The sequence below is a fragment of the Strix aluco genome, chromosome Z, assembly GCF_031877795.1.
Source record: "Strix aluco isolate bStrAlu1 chromosome Z, bStrAlu1.hap1, whole genome shotgun sequence".
Taxonomy (NCBI): Eukaryota; Metazoa; Chordata; class Aves; order Strigiformes; family Strigidae; genus Strix; species Strix aluco.
The window spans coordinates 11,494,010-11,521,103 of record NC_133971.1 but is presented as its reverse complement, the minus strand read 5'-3'; the positions used below and the strand labels follow the sequence as shown (position 1 = coordinate 11,521,103).

The window sequence follows — 27,094 nt, the reverse complement described above, 5'->3', positions numbered from 1 at the left end:
AGAGGCCCCTACAGTTAAGCATGACTAAACAGTTCACCTTTCTCATTCACTGCTCCACAGATACTTCCAGCACCATGGACCATGGTTACCAAGCCATAGCTCCATTACTCATTTTATATCATCAGACCACAAGCACATCGTCTTCCAGGTAAGCATTTTTTCCAAATACAAAGCTCTTAAAATTATGTATACAAAACCACAAAGGCTAGAGGAAGAAAAGGAAAGTTATAACAATGAAATGTAGTTGGTACAGGACTTGGTGAAGGACTACTCACCGGCTGGCTCCTGGAGCAATTCATGATTGTGGTACTTTCTAGTCATAATTGCTCTCTACAACAAGAGCTACAGAAATCTGTCAAGGTTGGTTTTAGAAATAACTTGTGCTTTGTAGCCAATACATGTTAATAGAAATCTCTGATCCTATCACGTTGCAGATGTCTGCATATATAGCAGCTGATGTAATTTTCTTTTTAAGGCAGGTTCTTTTTCTCTACTTTTACTAACTTTAGGAATACTCTCTGTAACAATGGATCACAAACATTTCAGCTGACAGCTGGGGAGCTACTTGATGCTGACAGCCCAGGGTGTTACCAGAGGTAAGGCTCTTGTCTTCCCATGTGTGGTATGGAGTATACAAGGGGAGACAAATCCTAGCAACCTCTTCTGTCAAGTAAAGCTATCCCTTACACTTCATCTTCTCCCCAGTTAAGAATCTTACAGAGCTTTTCATCTCATTCAGTGTAGTTTGTAAACATGCTGTGATATCCCTAAGTCTCTACTACCTGTTGCATTGTCACAAGGCAAAGGTTGGACATAACACTGTGTGGTTTGTGTTCCTTGCTTCCCCACTTATCCTTGCAAAAAGTATATTTTCAAGGGAACAGGCACTTAAAAGTATGGAAAATGTTTGTCTGTGAACACTATCTCCAGCCAGACTGCAGAGCAAGAGAATACCTGAGGGTATCATACCTTTACAGAATTGGGAAGTATCAGCCGTATTTCCAATTTATATCCTCCATTAAAAGTAGATGAATTACCAGGACTTTTGTTTTTAAAGCAGAAATGGAAAGCTGAATGATTTTTCAGTAAAAACACATATTTTAATCAAATTGAAAGCTCCTCAGTGAAACAAATTTAGTTCTGTACAAATCCACTCTATGGAACTACAAATCTAAGTTGGCACAACTCAGAAAGCAAGAATTCCCCTCCATGGAAGTAGCACCCCAGTTTTGATGCACTTATGTCACTTCTACCCACTTACATGAAAAATTTAATTGCTACTAGACAAACCTGAAAGAAAATTGTAGCTCAAACTAATTTGACAGAACACTAAAGCATTACTGAAAAGCAACTTTGACAGAGACTTTTGAAAGCTTGCAGCAGGAAACTTTGTATGAATATACAAAGAAAACAATGGAATATGGGTTTTCTACAATAGAGAAATCCGCTAATGCAAAATACTCAAGAGTATCTTCTATCCTTAAAAATACTAGGAAGACAGTTTTACTTTGACAGTAAAAAAAAAAGTCCTCCAGAATTTCATCTGTACTGCAAGAAGTGCCGGTTGGTCACCCAAAGCACTCATTGCACCTAGTAACATAGAAGAGCTTCATCTGTTCTACTAGACAACCACACTGACATACAGTCCCAGTCTTCTTGTGGCAGCTCTAGCCTCAGATTGTTACCTGCAATTTCTTTCCAACAACCTTATAAATTCCTTGCCATGTACCTGCAATCCAGGTTTAGCTCCACTGCTATAGCATTAAAACCAAAAGATTTTGAGAATAAGACATGAAGTACTCCAAGGGAAGCAGTCTTGGATTTCAGTTGCACCTTAAAGTCTGAGTGTCCCGTATGTGCCTGCCTTCCTCTTTTTCATGCTGAAAATTGTGCAGTTTTCTCTAATGGGGAAACTGGACATGGAAATGAACTAAGTGTTGGAACACTAAAAAGCTAAATGAAGGTAATGTAATTTGTGTAAGGAAAATCTCTGACTTCTGTTCTGGCAGAATCAATAAAGGAAATTTGAAAACAAACTTATCAGTTTCTTGGGCTGCAAGAGAGTCTCATAATACAGATATAATATCACATCTTTCAGGATTTCACTCAACTCACCAAAAGAATAAAGATTCAATGGTAGCCTATGACATGGAAGAATCATGCTCAGTTCCCTTCACTACTGAACAGCAATCCTGGATTTAATTCTCACTTAAAGGAGAGTTGAGAAGCATTCAAACACTTGGAAACAACGATAGCAGTGGTGTTCAGTTGTATATCTCAAATATATGGCTCTGAAGAGAAGATAAGGAATTTGAGACATTGTATTTTGACTAGGCTTCCTTACACTTCAGAATTAATTGCAATGTTTAGTTTTAGAAATTACAGAAATATTTGACTGGTTTTCACTAAAAGAGCCCCAGGCTTTTTTTCATGGAATCCCATTCCTGAGTTCTTCCTACCTCCACAAAACAAGAGCAGTACATATCTAGACATGTTTGCTAGAGAGATTGGCCAGGCCTCTGTTGGTTCTTGAGTGCTTTTAACACTGTGTGAACTGCACTGCACAGCACCACTGCTGATACAGAAGAGATTTTACTCAGCTGTGAAAACAAGACAAATAAACTTCCATCAGTTCTGAAAGAATAATAAACCATTGTGCTCATCAAAAGCAGGTGACAACCATCAGGACTGCATTTAATTCTAAAGCCTGGTTTTCAAATAGGCTTCAGTTTTGCAATCTACATAATCCACAATATCCTTAATACTGAATTATTTCTAAGAGGCAAAAAAAAACCCCAAACCCATGCAAACCCTATTACAGAATGGAGTATGCCTCTTGTTCCTTACTGTCTGTATCAGAAAATTCATCTGGACAAAAGAACAAAGGAAAAATGTAATGAGGATTCAATACTTGGAAGGGATAGAAGTCGCAGAAGCTACAGAAGGTTTGTACTATCAGGTCAGGACACCTCAGCTTTAGCAAGGCTTGATAAAGACTTGTATTTTACATGACAAGTTGTACAAAGATTCAGACCTTTTCCTCCTTAATCTTCCAGTGACACAAGCCTCACTGTCAGAATTCATGGTTACACAGACATTCCTAATAGTTGCTAGCTGCATAGTGATTCTCTTTTCAGCTGAAGATACTAAAAAAAGAAAGTGGTGGTGTTCAGGTCATGTAGTCAAATATGACATCATATAACATTCCTAAGATGATAAAGATGTTGGTAAAGTGGAAAGCTCCTCTTCAATTTTCATCCATGCTGTATCCCATTCTTCACTGAGGGCTGGAAAACTCACACAACTCCTATAGAGCAAGGGCTCCAAAAAAGCAGAAGTGTTGGCTGTCAGCCAGTGAGCAAGAACTTCATGCTGGGTGGACTGAGCTGCATGGCTCAAAATACACAAAATGCTTTAGAAAAGCCAATCCAAGAACAGCAAGAACTGTCCTTACATGTATTTGCAGCACAACTCCCAGGTTCACACAAATAACTCACTGAGTGGGAACATACCCCCCACACTCTACCATCCTACCAGAGCAATAGGTCAAGGCTTACTGTTTGTTGTATAGACCACATATCTTCAATCTCAAGCAGCATTTAGTCCCTCCTCTGATGCACCAGGCCTTCTTCCACCAGCAACTGTGAACACTGTCATTCCTCAGAAATTTTCTGAGGAACAAACATTTCTTTCCTTGGCTTGGTGGTTACATTGCTTACTACCATAATGCACCAAAGTTGCAAGCTGGGCATTTAAGATCTATGAACTATCCATACACAGTTCAACTCCAGTAACAGACACCATAAATGGCGCAGAATCAACTTTCAAAAAACTAATTTTAATCAAAACAAAAAAATTGTTGATCATTAACAAGTTTATAAAACAGTGATTTAGTTACATAAATAAATTGATATCAGTGTATCAAATCTTAATTACTTTCAACTTCATGAGCATGTTTACATGGGTGATGAAATACAACCTTTTTACCTATTATAATAAATAAAATGGAGAGCATGAAATAGTTTTTCTAAACAAAAATACCTACAAACATACCTCTAAGCATGTTCTCTAATGAAGGGAACAAGAGACACTGGACAACTTTTGCACCAAAACATAAAAATTGCTTTAAAAAGCACAAGGATACAGAACCATCAGCTAAAGTAAAGACACTATACTGTAACCAAAGTTGGTATTTAATAATATAATGAACAGTTTGGTAGTTAGATCTCCAGTTTGGTTATTTTAAAGCATTAAGACAAGGCAAGATAGAAGGCTGCTTTTGTTTGAGTAATTCTAGAGAAAATAAAATATATTAAAAAAACAAACTGAAAAGTAGAACAGTCATACCTACACAACTTTCTGTCCTGCACAAAGTCAAAATACCTATGCAGAATATATATATATAATATATATATATGTTATTTGTGCACAAAGGTTAGCTTATTATTAGCTCACTGCAAAGGCGTAATGTATCATGTCAATCATTTTGGAAAACATTTTGCGTTTTGTGTCAAAAAGGATATTTCTTTAAGTCTTCTAGGCTAGGAGGCACAAACCCCGATTCTGGCATACTGTATTCTTAATGCTAAGGCTTGCTGCTCTGGCTGTGTATTTTTTGTTGTCCCTCTTTACTATAGTGCCTGTTACAAGCATGTGTGTATGTGTGTATACACGTATATGTATACACGGGTTGTATAAATATATATATATAAAATTTTCCCCAATAGGTATCAGTCCAACCATGCAATCCAAAAGGTGGCTCTGCATAGATGCCCAGCATATAGTTCACCACCTGAGCCAACCCTGAAGCAAGGCGCACTTTAGTCCTTCTGATAGGTTTCCTTTTTTGTTTAAAACCAAGCTACTGCAGCTTCAAGTATTTTGCATTACATAGATTTTTTTTTTATAAATTAGTTAATGTTATATTTTTCAATATTCAGACATATACTATAATATATATACAGTACAATAAATGCTCTCATTCTTTTTTTAATTTTTTTGATAAATCCCTGAGAATGTATGTTGACAGTCGCTAAGTTTCCACATGCACAAGCATTGTGTGCCATGCTTCTGGATGAACAGCACTGCAAAGCCACGTGGTCAGCCTTTTAACTATTAGTATTTCATTTGTTGGTTTGTTTAAATATGCTGAAATGTAAGGATGAGTTACAAAGGAGTAAAGCTGAATCCATTCGAGGTACTTATCACAGGATGGAGGTGTTTTGTTTGGTTTTTAAAGCCATTGCAATATATGTTTTGTTTTTGAGGCTGTGAACGTATACAGAAAGAACAGGAGAGCGATGTGGGCTTTTGCCACTTGACAACATATACTCAGTGTAAACCAAACCTTTTTTAACCTCTCTCATACAAAACAGAAAAAAGGAAAAAAAATTAAACACACAAACTTTCACAACATGACAGTTTAGTCTGCAAACTCAATATAACTATACACATATAATACCGGTGTGGCTCTGTTTCTTTAAGTTAAAAAGGATACAAAGGCAGGCTCAAGTAAAAACAAACCACCCCTCCCACCCCCCAGTCCCCCCATTCACACATCTTCATCAACCAAACCTCTCACGAACCAACATCATCAGTTTCTTTTTGCCTTTGTAGATTTGTTTTAGGTTATCGATAAACTGTGTAAACTGGATGTGACCATCATGAGCCATTAAGAAGGTCTCTCGGGCCTTGCTGAGGAACTCTATAAACTCACTATAGTGTCGCGGGCTGATGTGAGTGAGACGTGAATGAGTTGTATTAATGTAGGCTCCGATCGTGGCATCTAAGAGTTGCCGTAAAGGGGCTTTGTCCAGTGACATGAGCTTACCAGAGTTCCTCCTTCCATGAAGCCCCACCATGCCAGGAGTGGTCAAAGTACACCTACGCAAAATGTCTGACAGTACTGTTGCACATTTGACACTTTTGACCACCAGAGGTATTATAGCTGCTAGCTCATTTTTCCCAAGGGAGTGGCTGAGCGCACATGCCCACAGAACGTCATTAATGGCAGGGTGTGTGTCCTGATTGTAACTCAGGTTGAGATGTGTCATGGCCAAAGTGGCCAGCTTGTAGGCCCGCATGGGGTAACCACGGTGCTCCATGTATCGTGCTATAGTAAAAAGCTGCGAGTAGCTCATGCCAGTTGTAGCAGCATCTAGAACGATTTGGTAAGCGGTCTCAAAAGCTATGTGATCCTTCTCACATAAGGTCAGTGCAGAAAGGGCACAGTTCTGAGGATCCTTCATGGCACACTGTAGAGCAAGCGTCCTAGCACTGCCGGCCAACTTCTCCTGCTGATGGCAGTCCAGATGCAGACGGACAATGGTGCTGTTGGACATCACTGTTGTAGCAACAATACTAGTGGCTTCTGTTGGAGTGAAAAGTGTAAACCAGTTTTGCATGATACTATCCAGTGCATAAACACCTGGGGAGAGAAAGAAAGGATTAGCCACAACTGATAAAACCTAGCAGATACAGATGTTCAGCAAGACATTCCATTTGCAGCAAAGTCTGAGACATTGCCAGTACATCAATGGGATGTGCTTCAGCAAGAAGGGCTAAACCAGACAGCATGGCTGGAAAAGTACATTAAAACAAAGGCTACTGTGCAAACTCTGTAGCAATCAAAGAAATGCAGAGAATAACAAAAAAAGCCTGCAAGATAAGATTTAATTTTCTGGTATAACTGAGCTGTTTTACTTGTTATTTAAGACAATCTGGATAACAAGTTCTGGCTCATTTGGTCTCACCACATCACTCAAAAGCAGCCCTCACATTGAACACTTAAAAGGCAAGTTTAACTTCTTTTCTCACTGTGTATCTCAATGCACAGCACATGAACAAAAGAATACGAAAGTATAACTAAATGGCTTTCTTAATAGAACACCATGGCACACCTTAACAGAACACACAAAGCACACCTTAAAAATAATCCTAACTCCCCCCTTCTCCCAACAGGCTTTTCAGATACATCTTGTATCTAGTTCATATGCACCTGAACATCAAGATCCTTACTAGGGAAATACTCTGAGCAATATGAACTACTGGATATTATCTGAAATAGGTATTTTTCCTTAGCATCACTTTATTTCTGGCATGCGTGAGTTTGTGTGTGTGTTTGGCAGGGGGAGGAAGGGGGAAACAGTGAATAATGGGTTTCATAAATTGAACATTATAGCCAACTAGAGTGCCTTATTATTGCTGGAGGCAGTTTACACACATCTGTGAGCCCACCTAAACCACACCCAGAGGTCCTCATTTTCTCTGTAGGACTCTGATGCTTTCTGTGCACCCCTGCACTCATGTGCAACTATTCAGCATAGCCAGAGAATACCAGATCTTCATTTAAATACACAGATTCCTTGCTTTACCAACCTGATTAAGTCTCAAGAGTACTTTCCATTACATTATAGGTTCTTTATAGGATAGTTCTATTAGAATATGTAAACTAAAGCACTATTAAAACCAGCATTTTATTTGCTGATATGCAACTGCACAAAATAATACCCAGGCACTAATATCTGTAAGATAGCCTCAGCGATAATTATCTTAGCAAAGATATAAAAGCAATAAAACAAGAGCATTGCATGAAAATTTGCAGACACAAACTACTTTCTGGCTGAGGGCATACAAAGGCAAGCTGCATTTTCCCATGCTACTGACAACATTAATTTCCCAGTTAAGTATAAAGAAAAGAATGAACTAATCCAGAAAATAAGCAGCAGCAATCCTCTGATGTTCTGAAAGTCGAGAAGCATCATGCGATACAATCCAACTCAGTTGTATGAAAAAGGAATAAATACAGTAGGGAAACATGCTTTCCAGAAATATCTTTAGTGACAATTAAAACTGCTCCCTTATCAAAAGTACTTATGTTGTCCCCACTACCACAGCTGCTGGATTTTTTTTTTTTTTTTTTAAGCTACACAGTTTTTAATGCACTCATCTCCACTTTCAGATTCTGTATCCTCATCTTAGGAGATGGTAAACTGGAATACAGAAGCTAAGGGATGCCTCATCAAGACACACAGGAAATCTGTGGCGAAGCCCAGAAATGAACAGAACGACCTGCTGAGTGCACTGTTCTCCCACTGCTGTCCTCTAAGCATAAGGCTGGTTCTGGTCCCACCTTATTTTCACCTTACATAGTTAATGATGGGTGCATTGATATTTGGTTTGCTTTATAGTGCAGATGAGAGGCCTGCACATCACAGACACATAACTAAGATACATAACACTCTAAACCCGGATTTACTCAGGGGCTTAAAAAGCCCCTAACAATGAGATCCCCCTTCATGAGATTCTCTGCCACACAGTAGAAGGCATGCTCAGCATTTCATTCACCTGTTTTCTAGTTCCTTTTCCCACAGCTGACTAGATAGTGCTCTCACCTGCCTTTCACAGCCTCACCTGGCCTTTCAGAGCAAGCAAAGTTGTAGCACAGTGTAACCCATAACCACGAGCCTTTTCTTTACTGCAGCCTCAAACCCAAACTCATCATTGGAGGGAACATGATGGGGAAATCTGGGGTATTTCCCATAGGTTATGCACACCCCCACCTTCCAGGGGAAAGAAGTCACACTGCATTACTCAACTATTGTCTCACTTGGTCTGTGCCTAAAAAAATCCACTCATCATTGCCATAATGTCTTCTCACCAAAGAAATTTTATAGACAAACAGAAAGTGGGAGACATTTGCAGAACCTGTGTGCTGATAAGCAAGATCAAGCCCTCTAAGATTAGCTGACAAGAGAAGCATCTCAGAACATACCTACTTCTGTTGCACATGTTACCAACCACCTCACCATTTCCCGTCGTCGCCAATTCAGTGTTGACAGTGTCATCCGCATCACCTATTAAAACAACACAAAAAAAATACAAATTAATCCTATTGTAAACAAAGGCAATATGCCAAGTTAGGCATTTTTAAGTTACTCAGATACAGTAAGGTTCAAAATGGCAGTCTCTTGCCCTCTCTACTCTGTTATCTCCTTTTTAGCTGATGTCAAAAGATTTGAAAGATATTGCTCAGTTACCTCAGAATAGCATGCAGAGGGTAATTCCAACTGCACATCCTTCAAGGCTAGAGGAGAGAGACTGTTTTATCCATGGGGAAGAAAAAAAAAAAACCTACAAAAAAGCCCCCCCTAAACAACAAAAAAAATCCCAATAAATTACCAATTATTCAAATTAAATTGTATCATATCATATTTCCTCCCTCTATACACAGTAGTCAAAGTGGAAATGCATCAACTCTTGTTGGGCAAACTAACCCTTTTTAATTTTTCCCTCATCTGCATTTCTTTTCATTGACTTCAACAATACAGAGAGGAGTTAGTATACTGTGATTTGACTGGCTGCTTATTCTGAGAAGATACATATAGAATTCCAGATATATTCAGGTATTATTAAGAAGGCCACAGCAATGATTTCTCTCTGAGTGAGGAGTCCCTGCAAAGAAGTTCTACCATAAAATCATCCGAATCCTAGAAAAAGGACTTTAAGCTTTGATTGTAGTGCCCATATTTTACATCATTTGTAGTTGTTTCTCAAAACATGGGCAAATATGTTTATCAGTAAAACAAACACTGCATGAGAATTGCATGTAGAGCTTGCTTCAGCTACCTGGACAGACCGCACAGATATCTAGATGAAGACAGCAAGTAGTTTTCCCCTTACAATATCAGTGATGGTACTATGGTATTACTGAGGCAATTAAATAAAAAGCATAATAGGTCAATCACAGAGCTCTCAGCTATGATCTTCACATATTAAACTCAACAAATGCACTCACAAAACAGCTTGGAGTCAGCAGCATTTGTAAGAGGGTTCTCAATCCATAGCCCCTCCCAATCCTAAGGTTACTTCAAAGTTGCATGTAGCCCTCTGTCATATTTGTTACTCCTGCCATCTCCTTTAGTCCTATGCTGTCAATAGGATAATTAAGAAGATGGAAAAATTGCTGAGAAGCACAAGTACACAGATGATCTTTAAGTCTGGTTATAAACAACCATGAGTGGTTCCAAGCTGGCCTCCAAACATTCTCACCTTGAGACCCCAGTGACTGGTTGTACATCACCCAAAGTACAGGATAAGGCCAGCTTTGTTGGCCTCAGACAATGTGGTATCATTTTAACTGAACAGTAATCTAAGTGCTAGATTGGGAGAATACCATTTTGAAAGAAAAAGCAAACACCTGTAAGAAGCAACCCAACACTTTTTAAAATACGAAAATACAGCTAAGGTAAATCATGGAACCAGTCTTTGCTTGAAGTCTTTCTGGAAGAAAAACAGGCAGCCCCAAGTCAAAATGCTTTGAAGTGCTATTATCTGCCTCATTCTGTCCATCAAAGCAAAGGAGTCTAGGTGACTTCCTGTATTGATGCACACACACATTGAAGACTAACATTCTTTTCAATATCCATGATGAATTTTCAGCTTTCTGCAAGTAGAGTGAACACAAGAGAAAACAGGATAAAGGGCTGAATTCTGCTATTGGTGAGGGAGGGAAGGAGGTTAAAAAACCAAAACAGTGTGAATGCTGACTTCTCTGAAAGTCTTCTCTGATGACTTCCATCACTGTGGTGGTCTATAACAGGATCAGCAGTCACAAGAGCCTTCAGCATATGTAGTGGGCATAGTAATAGTTCCAGTGTAGACAGTCCTAACTTGAGAGCAAAAAGGAATACCACATCTAGTTTCTCGACATGGAAAAGTTTCTTGACAAACTACTCTGGAATTAGGTTCCTTTCATCTGATTAAACTGACAAGCCGAGAACCCCCAAGGATTTCAAATAAATCATGCATTCATGTCCTGACCAAGGAAGAGCTGAAGTTAACTTATACTGTAGCACATGTAGTCAAAGAACTATTTCCCTTTTGCTCAATACATTCCTGAGCTACTTCCTCCTAAAAGAGGAGTTTCACACCTGATGAAGATCTTTGCTGCCAATTGAAGAGAGCTTCTTAACAAGTCAAGAAGTCTGAAAATTACAAGAAGTCCCTGGGAATTACACAGCTTATTTCAAAGACAAGCTCTCTTCCACACAGAATAACTGTGACTTCATCTTGATGGATCTTTATAAACATTTCTTACAGAGGAACAGAAGATCTCACCACCCCTACCACCCCTAAGAGATACAAGAAATGGCAACTCAACCATTAGATCCCATACCACCGTGAAACCTCTTTGCCATGCACATTGGAAGGAGGTTTATTTATTAATTCATTCACAGGTTTTGGGGAAAAGGACACCACTTGCCAAATACACACTGAGTGATTACCTGCACTGACTTGCTCAGCAGTTCTGCCAACAGTACCTGTTTGCATGTGTGCAGTAATACTTGCATTGATGTAGCATACAACTGGCAAGCAGAGGAATGGAAGCCCCTCCTGAACCTGCAGATCTTACAGCGTCTGTGCAAGTAAGGTTCTGAAGGTCAGAATACACCTGAGATGCTCCACACCCATCTGGCCATGCTGATGACCTCTCTCCTCAGCCACTTTAAAAGCCTTCCCTTTGCTCAGTCACGTAACACATGCTGCTGCTGGAAACAGGGAGAAAGAACCCAGGAGTCTACACATTACCACCAAATCTAGAACAATGTAAGAGGCTTTTCTGTCACAGAGATCCCAATACCAGAGTTGTGAAATTGTTGGTATCATCTCCTTAGTCCAACCAGGCCAACTTGTCATTGCTGTAGCTGAGGTAGAACAGTATACCTCTGGGGACACTGTGCTGTTTAGTTTACCACATGAGGGGAGAAAGTTTTCTAGGGTACATAAATGTTATCACTAGTCAGATACTACATAGTGAATACAGACAATCTAATTGCCATTAAGCCAGAAGGGGAAGCACCTGTGGGCCACTAGAGACAGTGCTGACACTAAGTTTTATGCAGGAAAAGAGATACTGTAGAAATCTACACAGCTGTGAGTTAGTACCAGAAAACTGCTATGCATCTTCCTTCTGGAAAGCAAACTACCTTAAAGATTCTTAAAACATGTTCATAAGCTTGGGACAGAACAGTGGACAAGTTCTACGCCAGTTTGCTCCAAACCCTGGGATTGAGGAGAAAGTAAGGGTTCATGATATTTCTTTCACTAGATCTCAATGAAGACATTCTGATCACACCACCAACCACAAAAGGGTATACGTGAACACAGTGATATCCAAGGTGTGCTGCTACCACTGAACGATACTTGGTGAATACTTGAGCTGACACACAGGTCAATTATAAGGATCTTTCTTTCTCCCAAGTAAACAAACATTTAAGGCAGAAACATACCAAGATGTGAAAGAAGAAGCAGATTTCCATAGCAACTTTGGGAATATGAAAGGCTAACAAAGCATACATAATCTCAGCCTGCTGATTAAAGACTTTAGCTTCTAAACATCTAGAATAGGCAAATAGTACCTTTCTTTGGCATGAGAAGCAACTGGGATAATATCCTTTCCCCAGAAGTCTTTGGAGCTTTGTTTACTGAAGCAAAGTAATAAATGGTTTTCTGATCTTTGCATGTTTTTGAAGAACTCCCTGAAGAGGGATGAAGAGATTTATTTTTGTTGAAATGAACTGGGTAAACTCTAAGATTCATCAGTGTCAGGCAATATTACTCCAGATACCTAGAAGTTAGCTGTCTCCTTTTAGCTGGCAAAGTCTCTCCTAGGAGCCTGAAAACTGATCTGAGGTTCAGTTCTGATCAAGCTGAGTCTGATGCATCTGACCATCCCACAGCTTGTGGAATACAGGATTTAGATTAAGGAAGTGACAGCGCTGCTGTTAGCACAGTCTGCCTTCGAAACAGATCATTATGGTTGACCTTGGCACTCTCTAGTTGAAAACAAGCACTGCCAAATCTCATTTAGAGGAAAGGAAGGGAAGAAATGGTAAGAAACCCCTCAAGGCCATGCAGAAAATACAGTGCATTTCTGGCAAGCAGAATAATTTTGCTTTCTAGCCAGCCTTACATATACTCCTGAACCCATTGCACTGGTCCTCTCTCACCCGTGAACAGAGGAGTGCCCTGCAGCCAGCCACTCCCAGCTCTCTTCCACCTGAATGGCACAAAGGAGCTGCGCAGACCCTTGGTCTGTGCTTTGTATCTGAAAACAGAATCTAAGAATTCCAGATAGCACCCAAAGAGTGTATGGTCCTCAGTGCTTAAAACCTATACCAATCAACATCGGGTCAAATTCCTTTCTTCTACTGTAATAATAATGAATAAGGCAAATACCTGAAGGCCCAACTCCAGAGAAACTTTCAGAAGAGTGATGTCTGGCAAGCTGTCCATGAGTGTTGCTATTTTAAATGCATCCTGGGCAAGTTTGAAGATGTGTGATGAGGAGTGGATATTTTTCTGGATGGATTCTAACACTGTTTCCAGCCTCCGAACATCACCTGCAAGGTGTAAACAGAATCACCAAAATGGAACAAGCTCCCAAAACATCCTGAGGTGCATTATAATTGAGCCTGCCCTTGCTATGCAATAGTATGATGTTTCACTTAGACTTTGTTTTTAGAAACCTCCCACAATTAAATCACATATGAATGAAAGATACAAGACAGCACAAACTCCTCCAGTGTCTGATGGTGTTAGTGCGGTACATGGCCAAAAGTCATCCTGATTTGTGAATTTTAGAAGTGATTTGTCCACTCCTGTCACAGTCTATGTTGTGTGTCAGAAGAACAAAAAGCTGTCTCATCAGCCTCAAATCAAGCTCATCTGGCTACCATCTAGCTAGCTTAACTACTTTGCTAGAAAATTAAGTGACAGGTTTAAGCCAGCTCAGTTTGTTGTACCCATTTCAAGCTCCTGTCAGACTGCAATTTGGATTCCTAAACACAAGTTTTATAATCTGTTTACTCCATGCAATATTAAAAGCATACATTTAGCTGAGTACGTAACTGACACCAATGTACCTTTGGCTGCTGTTAGCATGGTTGATGCCAGCTCACACTGCTGGGATTCAATGTGACTTAGGGTGAACCAGCGGGGATACCGGTTTGGAACAACTGATGCAATGTGGTGTGGGCGGGACATGTCTCCTGAAGGAGCTGTAGATTCCAATACTAGCAACCTGAAATAAGGAAGAAATCCTCTTTCATTAAATTATTAGTACATTAGCTTACTCATGAGCAAAACTAAAGCTTCAAGAACACTTGACCTTGTTTATGAAATGTGCCTTTTTGGTTAAAAAAAAAAGATTGGAAAATCACTTCTCAGGGAACCTTAAAAGTCCATTTGTCAAACTTGCCTACAAGTAGGCATCTGCAGGAATTCACAGGACAACTAAGCTCTCCATTAGCCACAGCAGCAGAGACTTTCTGTATCATGCAGAGAGCTGAAGTTTTTCTCCCTGCCTTGTTTCAGTCTTCGAACCACAGCCCTCAGGAAGGATATACTGATAACATGTAAATATTTTTCAGTATTTGGAACATACTTTCTTCACCTATAAATGCTCAAAGTAAGGGAGAGGGATATTCAATAAGTCATTCAGATTTTGACCTTGCAGTAAATTCAGATATGTATTTATGTCCAGAAAGGGCATTTTACTGTTCAGCTGACTACTTTTTGAAGTCCTTAAACTTCAGCCTACCAACGTTTTTATAATGTACTATAATCTGATGTTAGTGTCCCAAACAGCAGTGACCGAGGAAGTTTCCTCAACATTACTTTTCAGACTCCATTTTCTAGTCCTGAAGCAAAAATTTCTTTTGAGTATGCATCAATCTACAACAGTCTTATTGTGAATAAGAATTCATACTTAGAAAATTCAAATTAATGTGTTTGTTGCTGACTACTGTAACACAAGTGATTACTACAACAGAGACTCAACTGATGGTCCTTACAATACACTAGATACAAGCAGTAAACCAGATACTATATAAATGCCAATGCAAAAAGCAGGCGTGAACAAAACTAGGCATTTTTATTCAATATAATTAAGCACAGTTTCAGGACATGAATGGTCAATGAGACATCAAATACTAATAAGAATGTCCAGAAGAAAAGCCTTTCTGGTGCTTAGCTTCTTGATCAGGATTAACATCCGAGTTCTGCTTCTACCAGCTTTCATATGCAACTGATTTTCTAGAAGGAAGTCACCTGGGAGGACAATGGAAATTGGATCTCTTTCGTCAATAAAACTGCAACTACTGAATACTGAAAATCCAATGCATTATGATTTTCTGTGATAGAGTATTTCTTACAGAATAAGCTAATTTAAACATAAATTACAATTTCTTGCACTTAAACACCTAAGTTCTTTAAGTAACTGGAGTGCATGCCTTTTTCGCAATAAGAGAGTTTTAAGTTCCATCAGTTTTCTGTAGGTTCCTGAAGCATATTAGAGTAGCTTTATGAAGTCCCTGAGAAACGCAATTCTAAATATATTGTAGGTATCTAGCAGGCACATATGAATACAACACACCATATAAATAACTACCAGTAGGTTATATTAACATTTTCAGACACATGTATGTGCATGATAATGTAAAAAAAGACTTCAGCTGATTTTTTCCAAGCATAGACAGAGGGCAGGGGAAAGATGCATTATTAGATGGTTTCAATAAATAGTAAAAATCCGAACTACCTAATGCAAAAAGGGATTATTAAGTTATCAGTTACTGTAAATGGACAAAGAGCATGAAAGAAAGAGGCTGTTTTGGGGACATATTTTGTTACGTTGAATTTCTACATTCTTCTCCTGTGAAAAGAAATGCTGTTGTGCACTGGGGACTTTCACACTATTTTGGCAAGATTAGGGAACATCAGAACAAGCACAAGCAGATTTAGCATTCTTCACTTTTTTTTTTTCCCCTTTCAAACTTCAATTATTTAGCTAGGTTTTAGCAAAGCTACCTTGTGATTAAACATCACCATTAAAGTCTGGCTCCCAAAGCCTGGGTGACATTCAGGCTTTACAAGGGATCAGCGAAACTAAGCCAAACATCCAAGTTCAGATTCCAAGTGAGCAGTCAGCTAGGTCACTGCAGATCCATATCTCCAAGGCTCCGCTCCATGTTTCAGTGCTATGAGCAGAGAACTGTAGACAGAAGTGACCATCAGGGACAGCACAACCCTGTCCTTGCAGACCTGAGGTGTATGCATGAAAGGCTTTATGGTCTCAGCTTCCAAGGATTTCATTCTGAGTGTTCCACACACTAAAAGAGCATTCAAAAAATGAAACAGCAAGAGATTATTTTGAATACAGAGAGGTACAATACTCCAGAGCTGCCATCATGGGTCATTGACCTGTGTGGACACTGAGCATTTCCTGAGAAACATCTTTTTCCTGATTACTAAAGGCAAACGGGATGCAAGTCAGACATTTTGTTGTCATACGACATACTCCATTTAAATCCAAATATTCCTGCAGAAGGGGACAAGACTGCTTTGTTATGAAGCACAAGAAAAAAGGTACTGGCTCAGACCACACTGTATGGATTCAAGTCTATCTTTGAGAGTCAATTTATAAAGGCAGCCACTGGAACAAACAGTCCTACTGAACAGGGTAGGCAGCAGATGATCCTGAGACTGCTGGTGAGACACCTCTTTCCTCATTTCCTCACCAATACCATCACACACACACAACCACATGGTTGAGAGAACGCACGTGCTAAAGCTGTTGTTTAACACAAAACCACGTGCCCCAAGAGTGGGATTGTAAAAGAATTTGTAACAGAGAATGCCATTTTACAGTTGTAGATAAACACTAATTGTACATTTATAAATGATTATACGCTGTAGTTACTACAGAAACCATTTGCTTTTACAGATGACAGAACCAAACTAATTTCTCCTTAAAGGGAAGAATGCTTTTCAGAAAAAAAAAAAAAAAAAAAGACTAGCTCTTGATTACCAAGCTCTTCCCCCTTTTCCCAACCACTACTCATGCTTTTTCTAGGTGACTTGTGAATACGTACCGCATGGCTCTCAGTGCAGTTTTGTATGCCAATTCAGCATCATGAGGTAGGAGAGAGGTGAAGAGATACTTGGCAAATGTGTGCATTGGAACACTCTCTCGATGGGTAACTTCGCCTAAACCACTATATGGTCCAGCTGTAGGAAAGAGGAAAGAAATGTCAGTCTTCACATACTGCTAAAACCCAACTTCTAGACTTCTAAAACATTCACTATACCTTCAAATAGAATTGGTATACAGAGACAGATTTTGCTGTACAACAGTTAAAGTTATATTGCTATTTTCTATGAAATGTATTACATGTATACCACATATATACAATGTATTACAAGTGTATGAAATATCATAAATTCTTTGAGCCAACAAGACAGATTGCAAATTGTATAGTACTAAGCACACTACCAGTGTGCATATGAATGACAGAATGGTTCCAGTGCTCCATGGGGCTCATTCAGCAAGGCTATGGTATGCAAAAGTAGAAAGTGATAATCCTAGATTTGCCTCCACATAGTAACACTGTGCACACTAATCTCTGTGCAATCCGTTGGTGCATGACCGCTTTATCATAAATCCAAGGGGAAAAAAAAAGAAAAAGAGTGGCTACAGTGGAAAAACGTGTATCTTTAATTGAAGTTACACAACCAACCACCATAGCAGTATTTGATCCCTACTAACATCTCATTAGGCATTTAAATAACCCATTGGTCTGGACTTGGTCTCCCAAGAAGACTAGGTCAGATCTTGCACAAAAGCTGTTTTTGTTAGTCCATTATAGCCACGTGATCTTAAAAATTCTGTTTGCTGTCGGAAAACTATTCCCATTTTTGGGGCAATGGATTTTGCTCACATTCAGTGCAGACAGTGTAGTATTTCGACTTCGTAACAGCACCATCAAGATTGACAACAAAAAAGTTAAATGCAACTATTTCCTTGCCAAGTTCTGAATGTTCACAGTGCACATGAATCCCATTTTTACATTTTCCTGCAACCTTAAGACTGTTGTCCCTGTTAACCAGAAAACTCTGTCAAACAGTTTTTGACTTCAGCAACTAGAGGTTCAGGCATTAAATGTTGCAAGATACAGAATAAGAGTTTTACATTAAGTATTACTGGACTATTATTGCACAGATAGCAGCCAGCAGTCCCAGAAGTTACTACTACTACTTCTACTAGAGACTCCAATCCACCACACTTGGATGGATGGATGAATGAATGACCATGTGAGCACACTTTGCTGTGGAGTCACCTGTGTCATTTAAACTGCTTCCAGCAGCAGTTCAAACTAATACGGCTGACTATACTGAAGCAGACGGGGAGAGCAGATGAGGAAAACCAGCCAAGCTGTTTCAGCAATGTTTTTCTGACTGATGCTTTAGCACAACATGCAAAGATAAAATCACTATGCATGAAAAAATTCTGAGCTCCATAGGTGGGCCTTTCTGAAGACTGGGGCTGATTACAAAGGAAACATCAATGAAGATTTAGTAGGTGACAGTGTGTCTCAATCATTTAAAATGAAGTTGAAAGCCATTCAAAACCAGCTGGCATTGCTTCAATGAAAGAAGCCATTTCATATATGTTTGCCAGTTGGTGGTCCAGTCAGAAACTCAGTTAGGACACAAAGAATACATGACAAAGCATTTATATGAAAATATATTCTGCCATTAACTTAGCAGTCAAGCAAAAAATTAGAACAGTTCTTGCAAAACAGTCTTACGTTCTACTTTCCCACGCACTCAAATGGAACTGTGTACAGCATGCATTAATCTGCATTAACAGCATAGAAACCAGCTTAATATTGGATTAAGCTTTCTTTATTGTATCTACAGGACTTTAACTATAAAAACACAATTGATATGATTAGCATCTTAAACCACTGCAGTGTTTTTCCTCCATGTGAGCTGGCAGTTTCTGCCTAACCCGGAGTAAATTGAAGTATTTTATGAAAGCCAGATTTCTCTGCACGCAGGAATACAAGACCATCATTGCACACTGCTCACCACAGCAATTTTGTAGGTAGTTATATTAGCAGATTACCTGCTACGATCACTTGTTTAATACTCTAAGACAACATAAAAGAATTTCAGTAAACTAGAATTATCAGGGAAATCCTGCCTTTTTCCTCATAAAACATCCTTACCAGTAAACAGATGCAGCAAATTGATTTTATAGTCCACAGGATCCCTGTATGGTGGTTAATAGCTGGATCCGGTGAATAGCTGTTCTTGTCCAAAGGCCAGAAAGCAGCAGTACAGCAACACCATAATGGAAACTTTCCCCATGGTGTGGCTTCTCTGCAGTTTCAAATGGCACCATCAGTAAGTACCAAAGTCTTTAAGGATCTGGGCAAAAATAGTGACTCAAAGCTGAGAACCCTAAACAACATACTAGACCTCTTCCATTAAAGAGGAAGTTTTAAAAGATAAATGTCTTGCAGAAAAAAAAGCAAAACCTGACTGCTGTATTACAGTCTTCTCAGCTTACCTAAAGCAGTACCACACTCCCCACCATCCCTTAAGCAAGCACTGAAAACTTGGACCATGCCTTTGGCTAATTGGTTCAAGTTTTTTCTTCCATTTAAAAAAACTAAACAAAAACCAAAAAGACAACCTCAGAACCCATGAGACTACTCTCTGTGAACATGAGGCTTAAGTGCTACACGTTAAGCCTTTTTAAAAGCTAAAACAAAAGTATGAACTTTTTTGCACAGATTTTATTACAACACACCAGCTAATTCTCAAACACAAATTGTTTGTCTTGGTCAAAATTCAGTCACAAGACCAGGCCTTAAGCCTCCAGATTTGACAACGTATTTCAATTTTCACATACGATACAAACTTCAAAAGGCAAGTCATTTTCCTAATTGCTACAAATAAAATGTTACATTTCTGTCCCAGTAATTCTAAGTGAATTTTCTCAGCTCTTCACCTGGGAAGAGAGGTAAAAACCTTGATACATTTACAAAGCTGCCAGTCCCTTTTTCAGGATATAAGGAACACTTAGAATTTTTCTACCCGAGAACTGTTGATGGTAACTGATGTCTGTATTATTCAATTGTGACCCTGGGTTGTATAATCAGGATACTGAGAGCATGACAAGCAACAAATTTAAAGAACAAAACGTAATTAAAATTAAAACAAAAGGCTTATAGGTCAACAGATGCCTTATGTCTACAGTCATGGGATATCTGAAGTCTGTTTGATTTTCGTAAGAGACTAGAAACAAAATTTTGCTGAAGTTCTATTTCAAAAAAACATCTGAAGTATGTAAGGCAGTTTCCACAGCAATACTAGTTCTGTGTGCTTGTGTAAGTGAAGACAGTTTAAAGAAGAAGTTAGCATCTATATTGAGCTACCTTCTAATAGGAAGACTGCTTGTTTTCGAAAAATCTTCACCAGCGTATCATCCAACTCAATTTCCTGTAGCTTAGAAATGAGCTGCTCCTCATTTCGACAAACCTTCTCTTGTGCATACAAGCCATCTGGCATTATTCGTTGCTGTCCCAGCCCTATCAATGCTACTTCCACAGCCAGTGTTAAATAAGATTCCCCTTCTTCTAAGAACTTGTGTGCAGGCAGGTGCTGGTACTCCAGAGATTTGCATTGCCCCATGTTCTCTGTAAGGGGTGACACAAACAAAAACACATCAGCAGAACATTCTAACCCATAATCTGCCTACAATGCCACATATAGAAATGCTTCCTCTGTTAGTATTACTTTTTAAAAATCATTTAAATTAGCACAATCTCAACATCCAGTGATCCAATCTAAAATATCCCATCCAATTCCACATGGCAGAAATACACAAAACAATTAGGTTTTAAATAACCCACTCAAGTAAAAATAAAGGTTTTCATTTTTAAATTGCATGGTTTAGAGAAAGGCGGTTTCTCCAGCTTCGTGTTAACAAAGCCAAAATTGGAATATCCATGTCATTTTTTTCCCCCACCCATCTCTGTATGTCCTTAAAGCCTTGATGTGTAAGAGGAAGGGAAAGGTGCTTATACACCTGCATAGATTTCGGCTTAAGATACTAGGATTGTGCAAATACAATAGGTCTGGGAACTCCACAACTTAAAACCATTCCCTGTTTGCTAGCGCTCTTTTTAGGCTTTGTTACAGTTGTATTTATGATAAAAATGCATATTATTAACACTAGAAGTCCTACTTTTAGTAAAGATTACATGTAAATTCCACACAGACCAAGCCATAAACTGCTTTAAAGAGTACTACCAATTCATTTGGCACTTCACAGACACACCATATGACAAAACGCTATTCCAACCTGTAGTAGTTTACAGTCTAATCTGGGAACAAAAAGTTATAATGGACAGATATAAGGAGAGAGACAACTGCAGCGAATGGGAAGGCTGAATGCATTTGGCAGATTGTATATGAGTGTGTAGGAGGAAGTTACTTTTCAACACACACTGTTCTGGTTTTTTTATGATTGCAAAGAATCTGATTTCTGATTTCTTTTAATTAAAATTTCTTCCAGAATTGGTGGATATGGGATTAGAAATTTATTGAAGAAAATCTGATTGAATAAAAGGAGTTTTGAGGCAAAGCTCCAAGAAGACTGTGGATGTGCATATAAAAGAGCTGCAGGTAGAGGAACGAATCCAGTTTCTGTCCACACAGATAAGGTGGTGATAAGAAGCTACTGCAGAGGTGGAAAGAGACTGAGAACAAGGAATTAATCAGTTAAGCTTCTGGGAAGCAAAAACTGAAATTAAAATGGTCATACACATCCTATCTCACATCATGTCTCAATACTGCAACACTGCTTTCCAACTCATATCATTTATAGGCCGTGTATGTGATCAGTTTTAAGTGTTTTGTCATCAGTTTTAAGTATTATGTACACTTGTAGCTATGAAGTCCAATAACATCCTGGGCTGCATGAGGAGCATTGCCAGCAGGTCAAGGGAGGTGATCCTTTCCCTCTGCTCAGCACTGGTGAGCCCACACCTGGAGTGCCATGTCCAGCTGTGGTCTCCCCAGTACATGGATATACTGGAGCAGATCCAGTGCAGGCCCACAAAGATGATTAAAGGACTGCAGCATCTCTCATATGAGAGTGAGACAGGTGGGGTTATTTAGCCTGGAAAAGAGAAGGCTCAGGAGGATCTTACCAACGTGTATAAATATCTGATGGGAGAATGTAAAGAAGACAGTGCCAGACTCTTCTCAGTGGTATCCTGTGACAGGACAAGAGGCAATGGGCACAAACTGAAATACATGAAATTCCATCTGAGCATAAGAAAACACTTTTTTATTGTGAGGGTGATTGAACACTGCAAAAGGTTGCCAGGAGAGGTTGTACAGTGTTCATTCTTGGAGTCATTCAAAACCAAACTGGACACTGTCCTGGGCAACCTGCTCTAGGTGACCCTGATCTGAGCAGAGCAGGTGGACTAGATGATCTCCAGAGGTGCCTTCCAACCTCAGCAATTCTGTGATTTCCTGCAGTTTCTCAGAAAGAGGACAGAGCAATGTATGTGCAGAGGGCTGCTGCTGCTATAAAGTCTTACTTGGTTTAATTTCAAGTGTGAAATACAGAATTGTCTTCAAGAATGAGCAACTGGTAATTTTCTAAGTATTTTCATATTTTACTTTAAACATTTTCTGTCCCTTGTGTTTTCTTAAGGAATGCAAATATGAGTTCTTATACTATAAAAACACTGGCTATGAAGTGGATTCAGAAAGGCAAGATAGAAAAATGCCTCCGGTAGATGAAGATTTATAGAAGATTGCTTCCTTTGCTTGGCCTTACCCATGAAGTCTGAAAATCCATGGAAGTTCTCATCATCTACCCTGCAGGCTTCCATCAGGCTACTGAAGAGGGTGCCAATAGGGTCCAAAGGGTGTCCCACCCAACCTTCAAGATTTGTTATTGAGGTTACTCCTCTGTGGAGAAGTTCTGTGACAGAAAAGATGGAGGAAGGAAAAGAGAGTGCATGTTAGCCCCTCAAAACAATTATAAAAGTAAAACTGATTAAAATGCTCTCAGTACAGAATACAAAGTATTTCCAGTAGCTTCTGCTTAGAAAGAGAAAATAGTATCTTTCAGGGTGAATTCATGTGAATATGTTAAGAGGAAAAAAAAAGAAAGGGATTGAAAGCCAAACATTTTGAGCACTAGCAAAGTGTATTATGGGTCAAAAAGTTCAACTGCAGTGTCTTTTGAAATCTCTTGCTCAATATCAGTAACTCTTCTGAAAATGTCTGCTGAAAAATTCTAGCAAAGACATTTTTGGTAAAATATTCACAACAGTTTCCTCACTCAGAAAGACACAATACCATTTTTACATTTTTAGTTAATCTGATGGCATTGAAATAAATGAAAATATTCTAAAATACATTCCAAATTCATAAATAAAACATGAGCTTATCCTGCATCTAAATATTTATTGAAGTAATAAACTCAGGATGACAGCTCCTTTAAAAAGAAAAGAATAAAATGTTTAAATGAGGTATACAAGAAAAAATTGTCCTTTAAGTGGATCAAATACATTTTTTGTCATTCTAAAACTTCAGTCAACAAATACCTCCACAGATACTTTGTTTTGTAGCACTCACCCATCATTCAGTTAGAACATGAAAAAATTGTTTAGCACAGTGAATTAAAGGAAGCATGGTTGTGGTAACAGATGTTAGAGGTTCCCCAAATCCCTTTTTCTACTAGGAGTCTCACGGCAACATCTCCCCTTTGACTCCAACTCCCAACTTTTTTTCTTCCTAGACATACACACAACTGAACTATGAGAGATTAGATGCATTATGGGTCAACATTTAAAAGCTGTCCACAAGCCATTAGGGATGCTCTGCTTCTCTGCCTGTTACACACTAACTTGTACCTGCCTCCCCTCTCTCTTGTTCATCAAGTGCCATCTTTCTGAGTAACCATACATATTATCACAGAGCTTTAAAATCCTGCTTCTTGTCTGTTTAAATGTGTGGGGCTACATAATGAAACACAGCCACACTGTCAGGAGAGTGGGGTTTTATTTAAAGAAGCCACTGATATGTAATATGAAAAACAAACAAGTAAATCATTGTCTTACTAACAAATAGCATGTACTAAAGATGACAGACAGAAGCAAGTAATATTACCAAAAAGGATTAATCACAGTGATTTCTTACTGACTCACTTATGTTCTCTTTATTCTATTGTGCCTACTTACAAGCTTCACTCCTGTCATGCCAAACAAAGGCTTCAGTCCTCCAGTCATAGACATTTAACTTTAAATCACGCAAGTGGTTCCACAGACATCAGGATCAGTCACATGAATAAAAGCTAAGTAGGAGCATGTGGTGTTTGCTGAACTAAAACCTAAAACTGGGCTGTAGCAGCAGAATTCATCTACTTAAAGACCAGCACATTTTACAGTATTAAAAGAGTGTTTCTGAAAAATTCCACACCTAAGAGGAAAAAAATAAAAAACCAGCGAATGACAACATAGAAACAAAAAACTTCTTTGTTTTGGGGGAGGATGGATCACATTCCATACACTCCATTTTTAATTTATAATAGCATAATATTAGTTGACAACTATAGGAACTGTTCACAGGGAAAGCAACTTAAAGTATTGAATATCTAGATACTGCATTAGCAACTGTGAATGAAAAGGAGCCGTACTATGACCAGCATACCTTCAGGAGACCCTTGCAGCAGACCCTTCACACCTGCCAGTGGCGTACACAGACACACACACACCTCCCCCCGCCACACCCACGTCCCTCCCTTCTTACCCCCCTAGTCTGAGAAGCTAGAAAAGCTGCAAAGCTTTTAAGGGAACACTTGTTAAGGAGACACATTACATGATAAAAAGACTTAAATTCTACTAAGTAATAACACAAAGGACTTTTAAGTTTTGTTCAAATCTAGGATCCACAACAGCGCTCAAAAAAGCCTGCTTCCTTAGGCACCATGGGAAAGAAAAAATGGAGGCACATTGGAACTGCCAGCTAGTTTTTTTTCAGTCAGGTGTCTACTTTGTCTTCTAAATGCTCATTTCTGGGAAAACACCTGCACAGAAGAGACACACTTGAAAAATTTACACATATGACTTCACACTGGTATTACTGCCTACAATGCATGAGGATACACATAGTTAAAGAGTAGAAACGAAGACCTAAAATAAAGTTTTAAGGTATTCTTGTAGCAGCTGAGAAAATAATTCCAGTTTTTCCGTGTTCATTCTTTAACGACAAAGCCATCCCCTTCTGCCACTGCCTCTTCAAACTAACGACAAAGTTCAGTGCAGGATTATTTTGGGTAGCAAGGATCACATGGCATAGAAACTGCATGTGAAGGAGAAGGTTCCTTCAGAAAAAAGCAGGGGTAGTCCTCATTAGAAGAACACCACAGAACATTTTATAAAAAACAGTGTTTCAAATATAAAAAAAGCAATTAGCTTCTATCCAGAAACACTAAAATTTTAAGCATTGTAAGAGACTCTTTTGGAACAAACTGCTAAATTTGATGAATTTCTGTAGTGCAGACCTTACCTCATTGTTACTTTCAAAGTCAACTTTAGGTTACACCTCAGAAACATATATTTCAGCTAAATTATATATCATACAAAAAAAATATTTTAAACACCTGACATGCCGAATGCAAAGCTCTGTTTAAAAGCCTGGAAATTACACAGGGTGAATATTTTCACTGCGTAACCAAAACCATGACTGGGATAAGGGCTCCATCATGCTAGACATATTGCAGAAGGCAGAACAGAGCCTTTGGCCTGCACAGCTTACAACTCAGCTTACAGAAAACCTCTGACATCCAGAATGTGACATTACCACTATGATCATTTGGACCAGAAGAGTTAAAGTCACCTCTTTAGTTTCAAAACTGGTTCTCTCATGCAAAGATCCAGTCTGATGGTGTTATTGTCACCTCGGTGTTATTGTCACCTCGCATATCCTTTGCCCTTCTCTTCCCCACATTTACCTTTCTTCTGAGCCCGGAACATTTCCAGCTGTTTCTGCTGTTGCCTTCTTAGTGTATTAACAATAGCTATTGCTAGCCTCAGTGCTTCTCGTGGGTATCCATGAGATCGTAATGCATCCACCCTCGCACAGGCTGTAGGAACATGTTCTAAAATGGAAAAAATAATTGAGAAATAGCAATGCTTCCATGTCTGCAATGGCCTGTTTTGCTAGGTTACTCAAAAGGGCTTGTTTGTTTGTTGTTTTTTTTTTAATTTATTTTTATTTTTAAAACTATGCAAGAGAGACTTAAAGGACTACTTCTGAGCCAGCATTTCAAGGGAGCCTCTGTTCTTTCTGCCAGGCTTTTCATTCATCTCCCCACTGTGCCCCCCCCCCCCCCCAAATAATGCCATAGAAAACGAACAAAGCAGCAAGTCATGGAAACGTCTTTCCGGTTTAGCCACTTACCATGCCAGAGGGGCCACCCGTGAGAGTCAAAGAGCAAGTTTTCAGTGTCGTCATGGTAACAGTAGTTGGTGTATAGGTCACTGCTGATAATGTGCTGTAAGTGGCTGTCCTGCCAGTGCAGATCGCAGGCCTCAATGGCTCGAGTGAACACTGTCCGATGTGGCCTGTTCGATGAATCTGTCATTTTCACAAGTTCAGAAAGCTGCATCAGCTTTTACTCATTCATATGTGAATCAGTATTTCACAGTATTCTTGTCTTCTGCCTATTCACCAACTCCCAACCGACAGCAGCCTGCCTTGCCCCCCACTGCAAACAAGCAGCCCGCAGATGACATTTCACATCCTATTATTACTCAACAGCTCAAAGTGTACACCATTCACTCTGCATTCAGAGAGAGATCTAAAAACCAGCATGGCTGATGCTAAACAGGACTTTGCAGAGGGAACAGCTAGAGATGAAGGACATTCAACAGCATGTACAGAACTCCTGTAAAAACAGACTAGGAAGTACATGGCACACAGCTACTCAAGCATCTTCAGCTTCTCTCCTCCTCAGACCCAGAGCTGTCAGGATGAGGGATGGATAAACATCGCATGGAAAGTTTTCAGTTGTTCTCTTTGAGAAGTGATATTAACTTTGAGCACTTGTGTATTTTTTTCTGTCATAAACATATACCAATACTGTAAAGAAAGTGAGGTATTAAGGCCACGGGACTGACATAATCCTTTCTGGACATTTTCCTATGACAAAATTGCT

General features: G+C 39.2%; 1 protein-coding gene across 3 annotated transcripts in view; it reads right to left on the bottom strand.

Annotated features, from left to right (window-relative positions):
• Window positions 1–3,817: 3,817 nt before the first annotated feature.
• Window positions 3,818–27,094, bottom strand: part of ZSWIM6 (zinc finger SWIM-type containing 6) — a 112,418-nt gene continuing 89,141 nt past the window's right edge. For all 3 annotated transcript variants that reach the window (XM_074811951.1, XM_074811952.1, XM_074811953.1), the window contains 9 exons: window positions 26,338–26,514; window positions 25,889–26,035; window positions 22,706–22,852; window positions 20,286–20,546; window positions 16,932–17,067; window positions 13,926–14,083; window positions 13,240–13,403; window positions 8,774–8,855; window positions 3,818–6,427 (listed from right to left, as the gene is read on the bottom strand). In XM_074811951.1, the coding sequence (XP_074668052.1) occupies window positions 5,565–6,427; window positions 8,774–8,855; window positions 13,240–13,403; window positions 13,926–14,083; window positions 16,932–17,067; window positions 20,286–20,546; window positions 22,706–22,852; window positions 25,889–26,035; window positions 26,338–26,514 (2,135 nt within the window). In that variant the 3' untranslated portion in view covers window positions 3,818–5,564. The remainder of the gene's footprint in view (window positions 6,428–8,773; window positions 8,856–13,239; window positions 13,404–13,925; window positions 14,084–16,931; window positions 17,068–20,285; window positions 20,547–22,705; window positions 22,853–25,888; window positions 26,036–26,337; window positions 26,515–27,094) is intronic.